Consider the following 12320-nt stretch of genomic DNA (forward strand, 5'->3'; position numbering starts at 1 on the left):
TTTTGAGGTAACGAAAGTTAAATTGCGTTGGGTTGTGAGCGGTTCTATCTATCTATCTAATTAATTAATTAAATTCCTTTTCCGGCTACTGTTAATACAGCCGAATCGCGTTTTAACGAATGCCGTTATAGCGAAAATCTCTTTTTAACGAACATTTTTCTAATCCCTAAATAAGTTTACGTAGGAACAATGCTAGGTTACCTGGAATTCCTTTATATTGAAATTTCGTTACAACCAAGTGATTCTTCCGGTCCCTTCGCGTTCGTTATAACGGAATTCGACTGTATTTAATTTTGGCTGTTTTTTTTTTCTTCTAAAAAAAACTCGAAAACTGAACTAAAACTTTACTGTTTTCTTAGCATTTTTTTTTTAAATTTGGGGAAAAAGAATTTCAATGAATTCTTCTTTAGTTGTTGATTCTACCTCGTACAACAATATACAGGGTGTCCGGCAAGTCCTAACTTGTCCTTTATCTCATCAAGCGTTCGTCGTAGGGAAATGCTTTCAATTTTGAAAAATGCTCAAAATATGTTCACAAATCACCCTGTACCAGTTTTGGCAGTAAAAATTCAGTACGTGATAAAATAAAAAATATAATTTCTTATACGGACACCCTGTCTTAAAAAACCCAATTGGAAAGTTTTCGCCCTGTCTCTTCTGAAACCAACAAAAAAGAAAATTGCACGTTTTTAAGCGCAATATTCGCTTAGTTATTTGAATTCAAAAAATCGAAGAAAAGCTGAGAAAAAACAGCATAAACTAACGGACAGTGTTCCTTCTCCTCATTTATGCACTTTTTTCCCAACTTTTCTACAATTTTTGAATTCAAATGTCTCAGCGTATGTTTCACTTAGAAAAGTACAATTTTTTTGTCGGCCCAAGAAAATAGAGGGTAACAACTTTTTATTCTGTTTTTTTTAGCATAAACATTAAGAACCACTGGTTTAGATCATCATCTTATTTTGGCTCAAATTGGTACCAAATACTGTATATTTGAGCAGGATGCACAAGCTCCGGCCCGCGGGCCAGATTCGGCCTGTCAAGTTGTTCCATCCGGATCGCGAAATTTGTTCCAGTGAAAAAGTGTCAATACATACAGCACGATAAATACCTATTCTGACCGTTTTTCTTTCATAAAAATACTAGATATATATCCGTAGCAAGTAAAGTTACCGATAAAATCCGAAAAAATTGCCAAAGAGGAAGTAAATTTGTCATTTTACAGACGAAAGTTTTTCAAAGGCAAGTAAAATTTCCAGTTTAGAGTTGAATAAAATTGCCAAAGGCCCATAAAGTTGTCACTCGTAGTTTAAAAAAATTGTCAAAGGCAAGGTAAAGCTGCCAACTATCGCCAAAATAGCTTAAAATTTGCACATCGCGGAAAATGGTGGGTACTGCAAGCCAAAATGTAATTCAAAAAAAAAAAAAAGTCGGAAGACTGTTTTTTCGACTGTAACTTGAAATTCTAATTACCTTTGTAAAACTTTCCGTCTGTAAATGACAATTTTACTTGCCTTTGACAATTTCTTCTGTTGTTGTTGGCAACTTTACTTGTTTTGGAGATATCCCGAATTTTTATGAAAGAAATATGCTGAGAACAGGTATTTATCGCATGCTATGTGTTGATACTTTTCTACCGGAACAACTTTCGTGGACCGGATGGAATCCCTTGGCTGGACGCATTTGGCCCGCAGGCAGGAGCTTTTGCACCTCTGCTTGAAAACAAATTTGGTACCAATTTGGACAAAATTGGACCAAACAAAGTTTGACAAACATGTGAGATGAATACATTTATAACTATAACTAATAATCATAATTATTTAATAATCATAATTATTTAATAATCATAATTATTTAATAATCATAATTATTTAATAATCATAATTATTTAATAATCATAATTATTAATTACCATTATATAATTCATAAGTCATAAAACATGTTAATACTTGATTCCTAAAGATTCAACTCAACCTCTGAAAATAAGCGGAATAAAACGGGACATTTTACATTAAAAAAAAGTTTGGACGGCCAATATTTCGGGAATATCCCGTGAAATACGGGTCATATGGTTATGTTTTATGTTATATTTTTGGTCCGCGAGTGGTAGAAATACCGCATATCTGGCCCGTGGACAGAAAAAGGTTGTGCACACCTGTATTAAAGCCAACATCTCCATTGTTTTAATACAGTATTTCCTCAAAGTGTGCGTCGCTGCTCCTAGGGGGCGCCGCCAACATTTGTCAGGGGCCTCGCGACGAACTGGAAATATTGATGTGTATCCCTATTTTATGCTGTGAAGTGATTCCGTTATGAATGCACAATATTTACTAAACTATTCTGGGGAGCCGCAGAAGAACCATCAATAGAGCAAAGGTGCCTCAAGTGACAAAAGTTTGAGATCTCGCTGTTCTAATACTTTCTTATCACCTTTTCTGCTTAAACTTTTTCCCATTACCATACATTAAAATTCTATCCATGAATCGTATGGGATTTTATGTTTTTCTTTACTTATTCGTTTGAAGTTAGTGAAGAATGTCTTTTGTGCGTGGCGTTGGTTGCTGATTATAGGAAGAGGTGTATTTATAAAAGGAATCGGGCATTGGTTTAATGGCCTTTTAGATCATCGTCTTATTTTGGTTCAAATTGGTGCCAAATATATTAGAGGATATCTTCTTGATGTCCCACGCTGTCGTAATTCTTGTACAATATCTGAAGTGTGCTGTATCGAGTGACCTTCAGAGATCAGAGCTTCAAATCAATTTGCTTGGAAGCCATGGCACGATGAGAGAGAGAGAGATTTGTGGTAATTATGGTAATTATGTGTCTTAACCTTCATTACCAATGACATTGTATGTTCTTTCCGATAAAACAGAAAATTAGAGTCGTCTCGTGATGGTCAAATAGAAAAAAAAGCGTCCTCAGTAATGATATAAATCACATGAAATTACTTCACACTCTCTCTCTCTTTCCATCATTCCAAGAACATATTTCAGTGACCATATTCTCCGAGTGTTTTGTGTCACTGTCAACACGACATCTACAGGTGATCTCTCACTTGACCCATGCCCGGCGGGGCCAGGTATATACCTTTCTTTCACCTTTTTTCTTGTGGGAAATCAAGAAATATTTATCTCAACGCAGAATAACAACGATGAGTTTAGCATTAGAATTAATGATGTCAGTGGGTCGGATACGTAACACACATATACAGAGAGACAAATATTGTTACGAAATTTTTGTACAATCAGCAAATTGGCTATTAATTGGAAATGACTCATCGGTTACAATCTATCATGACATCTATGCGTCATTAAGTGGACCTACCTAGTCTATCATGATAAGATTTCAAAGTTGGTCAATGCCACGCGCTCGGTTGTTTGTTGTTGATATAAATTTCTAGGCTGTTATATTAATTAGGATTTTTTCCAACACCTTACTGATGGACATTATTCCATGCTAATTATTCCGTTCATGTTTCGGTACAGATCAACTCGGTTATATTGACTTCGGTTGCAACGACACCTTGGCTATAGCGTCAATAATTTGCCGGTTTTCGTTTCTGATTCCCATAGATAATATTGGTAATGAATAGAGCTTATTTCTCTCTTTGGGACAGAGTGGGAGCCATGTTCTGGTTTGGTGGTGGTTGTGGTAATGAATAGAGGAAGGTGATGTGCAGGCAAAATGCCATAAATGCCTTTTTTCACCTATTTTCAAATCGTTTTTCCGTAAAAATGCCTCTGAATTTTTCCTGCTGTAAATGCGTATTTAGACGTTATTTTATGTTTGTACTTGAATGTTTGCTATGCGTATATTTCAGATAGCAATCAAAATTCCATAAAATTTGCATCGACATTTTTAGAGCAGATTTTAATTAAAGTCATTGCTCTTCAGTTTTTTCAATGTTATCATTAGTGTGCACGTTGGCTAATAATGAATCTAATTAAATTGAATAAAATCACTTCCGACGTAAGCTCGATAAGCACCACATCAAATTACTTTTTAGCCTGAGGGTATACGCATCTATGTTGTGTAGTTTTATTTATGAATAATAATAACGTAACAAAAAATATAAAATTATAATATATGAAAACTGTACTTTATTTATTAATTTAAATACATTTAAAAACAACATAACTTAATTTAAATTTTTAAATTAATGTATTTTTTTTTTAATGACTAAACTTCTGTTGCCGGATTAGTTATATTTACCATCAACAGATGGTGCTGTCTTATCTCATCGGCAGCTTTTTTTCCTTAGACAGGCGTCTTCAACCAGCACCTCCTAGAGATAGAAGGCCTCTGCAGTGTTTGCCATAAACGTCATTCAGACTACCTAGCAAGTTTGCCACATTTTTAAACACTGCATACTATTTCGTTTCTTCTTATTTTGGCGTAGAATCTTCCTGATTGGCTCACAAATACCGCGTAGTGATCGAGCAGGGATTTTTTTTTTTTTCCTGAATATTCTGAGGGGGAAATGGACTACTTATTCACGTCACAAGCAGACTGCGGAGGCCTTCTATCTCTAGGAGGTGCTGCTTCAACCCACGGCCCTCTGACCTTTGACACTGCTCAGACAAAATGTAGCAGTATACTGAAACTACTCAGACCTATGATGACTAAAGCATCTGCCATACCATATCTTTCTTTTTATGACATCGGCCGGGGGTGCACAACATTTTCAGTCCGCGGGCCTTTTCAGATTTACGGTAATTCCGCCGCTCGCGAGGCCAGAAAAGAAATATAGTGTGGCCATACAACTTGTATTTTACGGGACCTGCCCGTTATTTTGGTCGCCGCAAATTTCTTTCATGAGAAAAATATTTCCGTTTCTTCCTTTATTTTCAGCGAGGGTTGCACTAATTTTTTCGAAATCAATTAATTGAGATTATTTTCATGACATGAATCAATGCCTTTGACAATTTTTTTGACCGAAACTGGCACCTTTACTTGCCTTTTAATTATTTTTTTTTAGCTTAGATTGGCAACTTCACTCCTCCTTCACAGCTTTTTTTGGTTGTATTTGGCACCTTTATTTGTCTTTTATATTTGTTAGCTGCAAATTGGCAACTCTACTTGCCTTCGAGAATTTTATCGGCTGTAATTTACAATTTTACTAGTATTAGGCTTTTTTTTTGGCCGCATTAGGCAATTTCAATTGCCTCCCAAAAAATATTTTCTGACTAACTGGCAACATCACCTGCATTTGACAAATTTTTTTTTGGCGATATCCCGGGTCAACCTAGGTATTCATGGTGTTGTGTGCATAAATACTTTTTTTGCTGGAAGAATTCTCGTGGGCCGAATGGAAGCCCTTGACGGGTCGCATTTCACCCGCGGGCCGGAAGCTGTGCACCTCCTGACGTAGGCTTTCTTCCGATTTCCAGTAGGTGAACGATAAGGGGGATAGGAAAAGGTGTTCCACTGAGAAAAAAATAATCAGCTTGGCAAGATATCTGGGCACGTCAAAGCTAAAATAAGAGGCTTTCAAGGAGGCGAGTTATCTCGTTAATGCCTCTTAATGGGTAAAATTGAGAAATCTGCGGATTATACGCTGGAAAATGCGATACCTCTCGCATAAGTCTATTTAAAAAAATGTGAATTTTGTTGCCGCCCCCCCCCGTATCTAAAAATCCACTGACAACAGTTTGACACGAGTGAATAAGCAAATGAGTTAGTAAGTGAACTAGTGAGCCAGCAAGTGAATCAGTAAGTGAACTAGTGAGCCAGCAAGTGAATCAGTAAGTGAACTAGTGAGCCAGCAAGTGAATCAGTAAGTGAACTAGCCCGAGTGGCGTGATGGATGGCAAGGTGCTCGTCTACCACTGTGTAAGTTGTTGTCACGGTCCCAGGTTCAAACCTCGAGGGAGGATATAGATAAGATATTTTCCCCAACGAGCTTGAGGTGACCACTGATGGACAGCCCCTTCATTTCCAACCCATCTCATTAGTGGAAGTAAATTGCGATATAACGATACGGACCGAGTTGGTGTTTGGTGAGCGAATCACAGTGAGTGAAGGGGGTGAGTCACTGAATGAACAATCAAGAAAGTGTGTGAATGAGCAAGTTGGTGAACAATTGAGAAAATTAGAGGTCAGTGGGAAAATGAGTGCGCGAATAAGTAATTAAGTGAAAAGTGAGTTAGAGAGTGAACAAGAGTGTTGTGTGTGGATGCGTGTGAGAGAGACTGAGGAATCGGTCTGTAACTAGAGCTAGGTCGCTTAATCTCTCGCTCACTCACTCACTCGTTAGGTTGCTTACACCGTTACTCTCCTCTACTCTGTCACTCGCTCACAAGGTAGCTTATTTTATCGTTCACTCAATCTGTCACTCATACATTCACTAAGTCGCTCACTCTGGTATTCGTATTCACATCGCTCACTCACTAGTTAGCTCATTCTATTACTCAATAGGTCGTTCGCTTTGTTACGCACTCGCTTATTCAATCACTCACTAGGTCGATCAAGCCACTAACTGGGTAGCTCACTTTGCCATGAATTTAGTCACTAACTCGTTTCGATTTGGTACCGGTCAATTTTCCGTAAATCGGTTAATAACGAGAAAAAGCAACTATAATATTTTGATTATTATTTTATGATTAACATTCGAGAAAATGTAAACCGATTGGCTGTTTTTTTTTTCTTTTTTTGAAGTTTTGTAAAAGATCTTTTATCAAATTTCTATAGTTTTATCCCGGCATAAGAGTGAATTTAAACCAAATTTTCATAGATAAATTTTGTTCTAATTCAAACGAGCGTAATCTCTGAATAAAACCAAACACGAGAACAACAACCAAGTTCCCAATCGAAATAATCAAGCATAAAAAAATACATTCTTTTTCGCTATCAAAATGCATACTTTGTATATTTATTTTAATTACACCATTCAATTATATCACAAGTAAAAAAAAAAAAATGTATAAAGTGATATTCATATTAATCCAAGCGTTGAAATTTTTCACGCTCGAATCGCTATAACAGTTTGAATTTGTTGTAGATCCGATTGTAGATCCCAATGAGATATCGTCGCGTGCTCCTGTTTTTCATAAGGTTAATTCACGTTCACTGATCGTTCAACATCCAATCGATTTTTATTTATTTATTTATTTATCCATTTATTTATTACGCCCTTTACAAGAGTCCGCAAATCATACGTACAAATTAAATCTATAGGAATCAAAGGGGAGAGAGAGAGGAAAAAAAAATCATCCATTGGTCATCAAGAAGAAGCGGGCATTCATTTCCGGCATGACCCTTCGGTCCATTGACCACATTGAACGGGTCAATTGATTCATTCGTTCAATCGATTCAGAGACAGAGCGGGAAAAAATAAATAAATCTTAACGATTTACACAAGATCTTGTAAATGATAGAATCATAATCATGTACCTACTAATGATACATTCCGTTGTAATTTTCCCGCCCTTATGAAGTTTATAGTTGTTTGAATTAAAATGTGCTGATAATATGAGAAATAACTTTGTAATTCTCACGAAAATTGATACAAAATTTTATCAAAGTTATTTATAATTTTTTGTTCAGTTTTAAGAATTTTGTTTTTTTTAAATTATTGTCATTAGATTAGCTCTAGCAAAATTTTTAATACATTTGCATAATTTTTTTTGAAGACATATAATTTAGTTTTTGTATAAGCTGAAGAAATGTTTCCTAATACTTGTAAGTTTTGTCGTAAAATAAGATTTCGCATGAATACGAAAACTAAGGGGTCAGCATCGAGGGGGAGGGGGTTCGGATTTGCTGACTTTTGATGACAAGGGGGGAGGGGGGGTTTGAAGGTTGCTTACGTCATCAACCACCCTTTTTGAAGGTATGAAATATGCTACGCTGCTGACGAAATTTTGCTGACAAGGAGGGGGTCAGAAATGGCTAAAAATCTGCTTACGTAATACTTGAATTGCCCCTAACAGTAAAATCTGTATGGTAAAATTTTCGAGCCAAGATTTATTTGACACGATCCCCATACGATAACTACTCGTTTTAACTATATTTTCCTGCGTATAATCAACTGATGGAATTTCAATAGTTTGAAGAAAGTATGCCATTGTATAATCCTCATATGCCAATTGCTTTCAATAATGATGAAATATTATGGTATGGAAGAGGTTGTTGGTAACGTTTTTGTGAAAAGAGTGGAAAGAATGTCGATCTTTCCCTATGCTCGCACTTTTTCTCCATCTATAGAGATCTTGATCAAGATATAAATCTTGAAAAATATATAGCCTATATTTTTCACAAATTTATTCTGTGAATATTTATTTATATCCAAAACCTCTCAGAAAAACAAGAGTTGTGCATACAAGACGCATAAATACTTTCTTACAAATACAGTACTATCCTGATTGTCTTCCATTTAAATATGACATAATACTATATACGCCACTGTTGGGATGAGTATTTAATTCTTCACAAACTTCATAAGTAGTAAATTGCAATTTAATGAGCTGTAATTTTCTCTCTCATGCTATAAGATATAAGATAATATTTCAGAATATCTGATAGATGGCATCTCTGTATCAGCTCGTTTCTACTCATTCATCGTGATTTCCACTTTCGTCTAGTACATTTTGGGAATTCTTCACGTGATTCTTTCTTTTCGTCGCTTCCGGAGCAATTTTCACTCTTTTGTAAAAAAAAAAAAGAAAAGAGGGGCGCGTTCCATATATTTTTTTAGCATGGTACATATGTATGCTACAAGTACATACAAAACCGAATAGTGACTGCTTCCGCCATTGCTTGCAGAAAAAAATAGAAACGTGTTTCTTGAGCTTCTTCGTGTCAAGATTTATTTTTTTTTCTCCTGAGAATATGCTAACGATGTGCTAGATTTTATTTTTAGAGAAGAATACAAACACACACGTGATGATGTGGTGAAGTTACGGAATTATGTATTATTTTAAAGCGGTAATTCCTTCGTAAAGAACACGAGCCGAACACATTGTGTACATAACATAACCTCTACTATTGAATTATTTAGTATATATATAAGAAATTTATTTATTATTTTATTCTTAAACAAACAGGAAATTCCAATTTTTTTTTTTTTTTTTTTTTGTGTAAAATGAAACACGCCGCACTTTTTTCTTCCAAGAAAATCATAACAATCAATATTTGTGCGAGTCAAATGCGCGTGTTGTGTTTAACACACTTGGAGCTTTCTCTGCTTTGTACAGTGCATGGCCTAGTCCAGCGGTCTTCGACCTTTTTACAGCTGCGGTCCGTAGTGAGCAATTTTGCGGGCTGGCGAAAAATTAATAAACTAGAGAAATAGCTTGAGGACCAGGAAAAATATAAACAATTATGAGAAATAGTTTGCTTACCGGAAACAAATTAGTAATGAGGAGAAATAATTTGAGGGCCGATGAAAGTAAATAATGAGACCTACGACCACGTGACTAAGGCTTTGAGTAAGGAATGACGATTTTCGTTATCATGATTTCCAAATGGCATTGGATCTGGTCCAACATGGTAAACTCTTGAAGCGTTTGCACGAGATTAGGATTGGGAGGGTCAACTTGTTGAATTGGGTAGAATCGTGGGAGAGAGATAGGAAACAAAGGGTTATGGTGAATGGGGAATTTTCTTATTGGACAAGCGTCATACACGTGGAGCTGTCAAGGAAGTGTCTTTGGATCCATACCCTTTTCAATTTATGTCGATATAAACTCGATCAGGATAATATAATTGCACTTTTAATTGGGTTGCTGTATTTTGGAAACATACGACCGCCATCCATGTTTATTATGGACATCATTTTCTCAGCCACCTCGTTGGGCATTTTGCCTGTTGTGGCCTTATATTTGTATAAATAGTTTGAAGGAACGTTAAAAATATAAATGAATATCACAAAAAAAGTAGAATCAGCAAAGGAAAAATGATATGCGGACCGGCAGAAAAACAATGAATGAATAAGGTAAAAACTTGCGAATCGGCCAAAAAATTAATAAATAGATGAAATAATTCATATAGAACCGGCCAAAAATAAATTAGTAGTTGAAATAATTTGAGAACTTGAAAATAAATGAATAAAAGAAACAATTTTAGTCCCGGTAAAAAAACCTTTTGGATAGGATAAATAATTTGCGAACAAATGGATTAAAGAACATTAGCCTATAGTCCATCATCTTTCAAGATGATGGACTATACGATAGTTTAGGATAATTTATAGGATAGGATAGTATAGTTATAGGATAGTTTATATAGGATGGACTATAGAAGATAGTTTCAGAATTGGAAGAGATGATGTACCACGCTATATCTTGTTTTTCAACAATAAAAATGCTCCACACGTGATATTAGTGATAATTTAACCTCATACAATCCTGATTGTATTTTTTTTTTTCGAGCATTGTTTCAATGTTATTTTCATTTCCCCGCAGCGAAAGATATAAATGACGAATACAGGAAAGCTTTAATAAAGGGGCTTCCATTCCCCTTGCTGACGATAGCCGAATATTTCACGCATAATTACGAAGGTTTCTGCTGGGGAAGGAGGTACCGCCTAGCTGGATACTATTCGCACATCTTGCTCTGGTAAGTGACATTTATTTTTTGTTTTTATAAATTATCATGTTTTCATGATTCATGTTTCAAGAAAATAGTAAAATATTTGTGCGGAAAATATGAGAAATATAGATGCATTTCCCTACAGCACCGATGGTTTCGAAATGCAGATAATGGAGCTCTGCGAGAGGTTTTTAGTGATTAGGCGGTGTTATATGATTCAGAACAAAATAGAGTTTATTGTGAAATGTATAGCGAGCGGCAACGGCATGGCGCAGGCCGGGGAAGTCCTTGTTGTTTTTTTTATCGATGTTTGATCAAGAGGTGCTGCAGTAAGTGCTACTTGTAGAAAATACACACTGCACATCAGAGGTTCTTGGAGAAATTGACTCATTGTTTTTACATTGCTATATACTAGTGGTGGCTAACGTCTGACTATTTAAGGGCCACCATAATGGTCAGCTACTGCTAGTACTTCTACTAAGCCACACATGCACCTCGTCCGTATTCCTCTGCGGAACTTCTAACGAATTGGTACATGTTGGAATGCGCGTGTACGTGTTGTGAACCTAGCGTAAAGTTTGTTTCTGTTGAATGCTTGTTATGTGTACTGCTGCCATCTGCCATCGATTTCTTTAGCTGTGAGTGAAGTGGAATGATTGAATAATTACACCATTGTAGGCCTGTTGCTCTCTGTGGCGAGACATTTTAACGAGGAGATCGACTCGCATGTGCGCCTCGAAGTTGGGAACCACAGAAAACCAACGACGGCCGGGTTCGCCCCCAGGTCCTTGCGATGCGAGTCCGTCATTGTGACCACTGGACCAATACAGCGGCATAATGGTCAGCTGCAGCGTCGCGGGCCGCATCAGCGACAACACTCCGATGTATAAGCCGCATCCGGAAGTTTGCAATCTTTCTGGAAAATTTCAAATCATAACAAGGATTAATTACGTCTTGCTGATCGGGCTAATTGGGGGCCGGGGTTCAGAAATTCGAACCAAACAAAGGTCCCTACGGTCCCTAAGGTATTTTAAAACGACAATGCAATTTTTACAAAGACTAAAAAGTTAAAAAAAGCCCTAAAGAAATTTGAGCTGGCCGTTGCGGCCCTGATCAGGATCACAATTTATCGCTGAAATGACCTTCCCTCCCATCAGGGCTGTCATAAGAGTATCATAGGAGCAAAAGGATTTTTTTGAGGTCCCCTACCAGACTGAAAGTGCTTGGTTACCAATTTACATGCTTAATCTCAAAAATCTTTATCAGATCTTATTATAATGATCCATCTCTGAAGTCGATGACCCTGGGCTCATAAGTGGACACGGGCTTTTCGAACGGAGGTAGCGGATCTCCGAGGGTATGTTCATTGAACAGGGAGAACGATTGTCCACCTCCAACTTATGCTATATAATAATACATTTCTTAGTGGACGGGGTGGGTGATCGCCCTCTCCCATATCCGCTTATGATTGGGGCCCAAGACGGCACTGCTATTACATTTTAACGCATACGGAATTCAGAATTGTCAACTTGTCACCAGTTCAAGTATGCATTGAAATCTAGTATTCATATAAGTTCAATATTTGGCTTGATCATTTGATCATTTTTGTCGCACCACGGTCATTTTCTGCACACGAGGGCTAATTCGACCGGGACCGACAATTGATTGCCGATTCCGAACTGCAGGTTTTTTTTATACTCACAGAGGGATTGGTGCGCTAACCCCTCGACGTGGAACTCGCTGCAGTAGTAATCTTTTTCTGTCATCATATGCCGCCGTTTCTGTTATAC

General features: G+C 36.8%; 1 protein-coding gene across 3 annotated transcripts in view; it reads left to right on the forward strand.

Moving 5' to 3' along the window:
• LOC149087860 (dual oxidase maturation factor 1-like) overlaps positions 1 to 12320 on the forward strand; it is a 114409-nt gene that overhangs the window by 74566 nt on the left and 27523 nt on the right. For all 3 annotated transcript variants that reach the window (XM_089242118.1, XM_089242121.1, XM_089242119.1), the window contains exon 6: positions 10404 to 10557. In XM_089242118.1, the coding sequence (XP_089098244.1) occupies positions 10404 to 10557 (154 nt within the window). The remainder of the gene's footprint in view (positions 1 to 10403; positions 10558 to 12320) is intronic.

Source organism: Pholcus phalangioides, unplaced genomic scaffold, assembly GCF_987345545.1.
Source record: "Pholcus phalangioides strain wild (caught in Gottingen) unplaced genomic scaffold, Ppha-v1.0 ptg000003l_1, whole genome shotgun sequence".
Taxonomy (NCBI): domain Eukaryota; kingdom Metazoa; phylum Arthropoda; class Arachnida; order Araneae; family Pholcidae; genus Pholcus; species Pholcus phalangioides.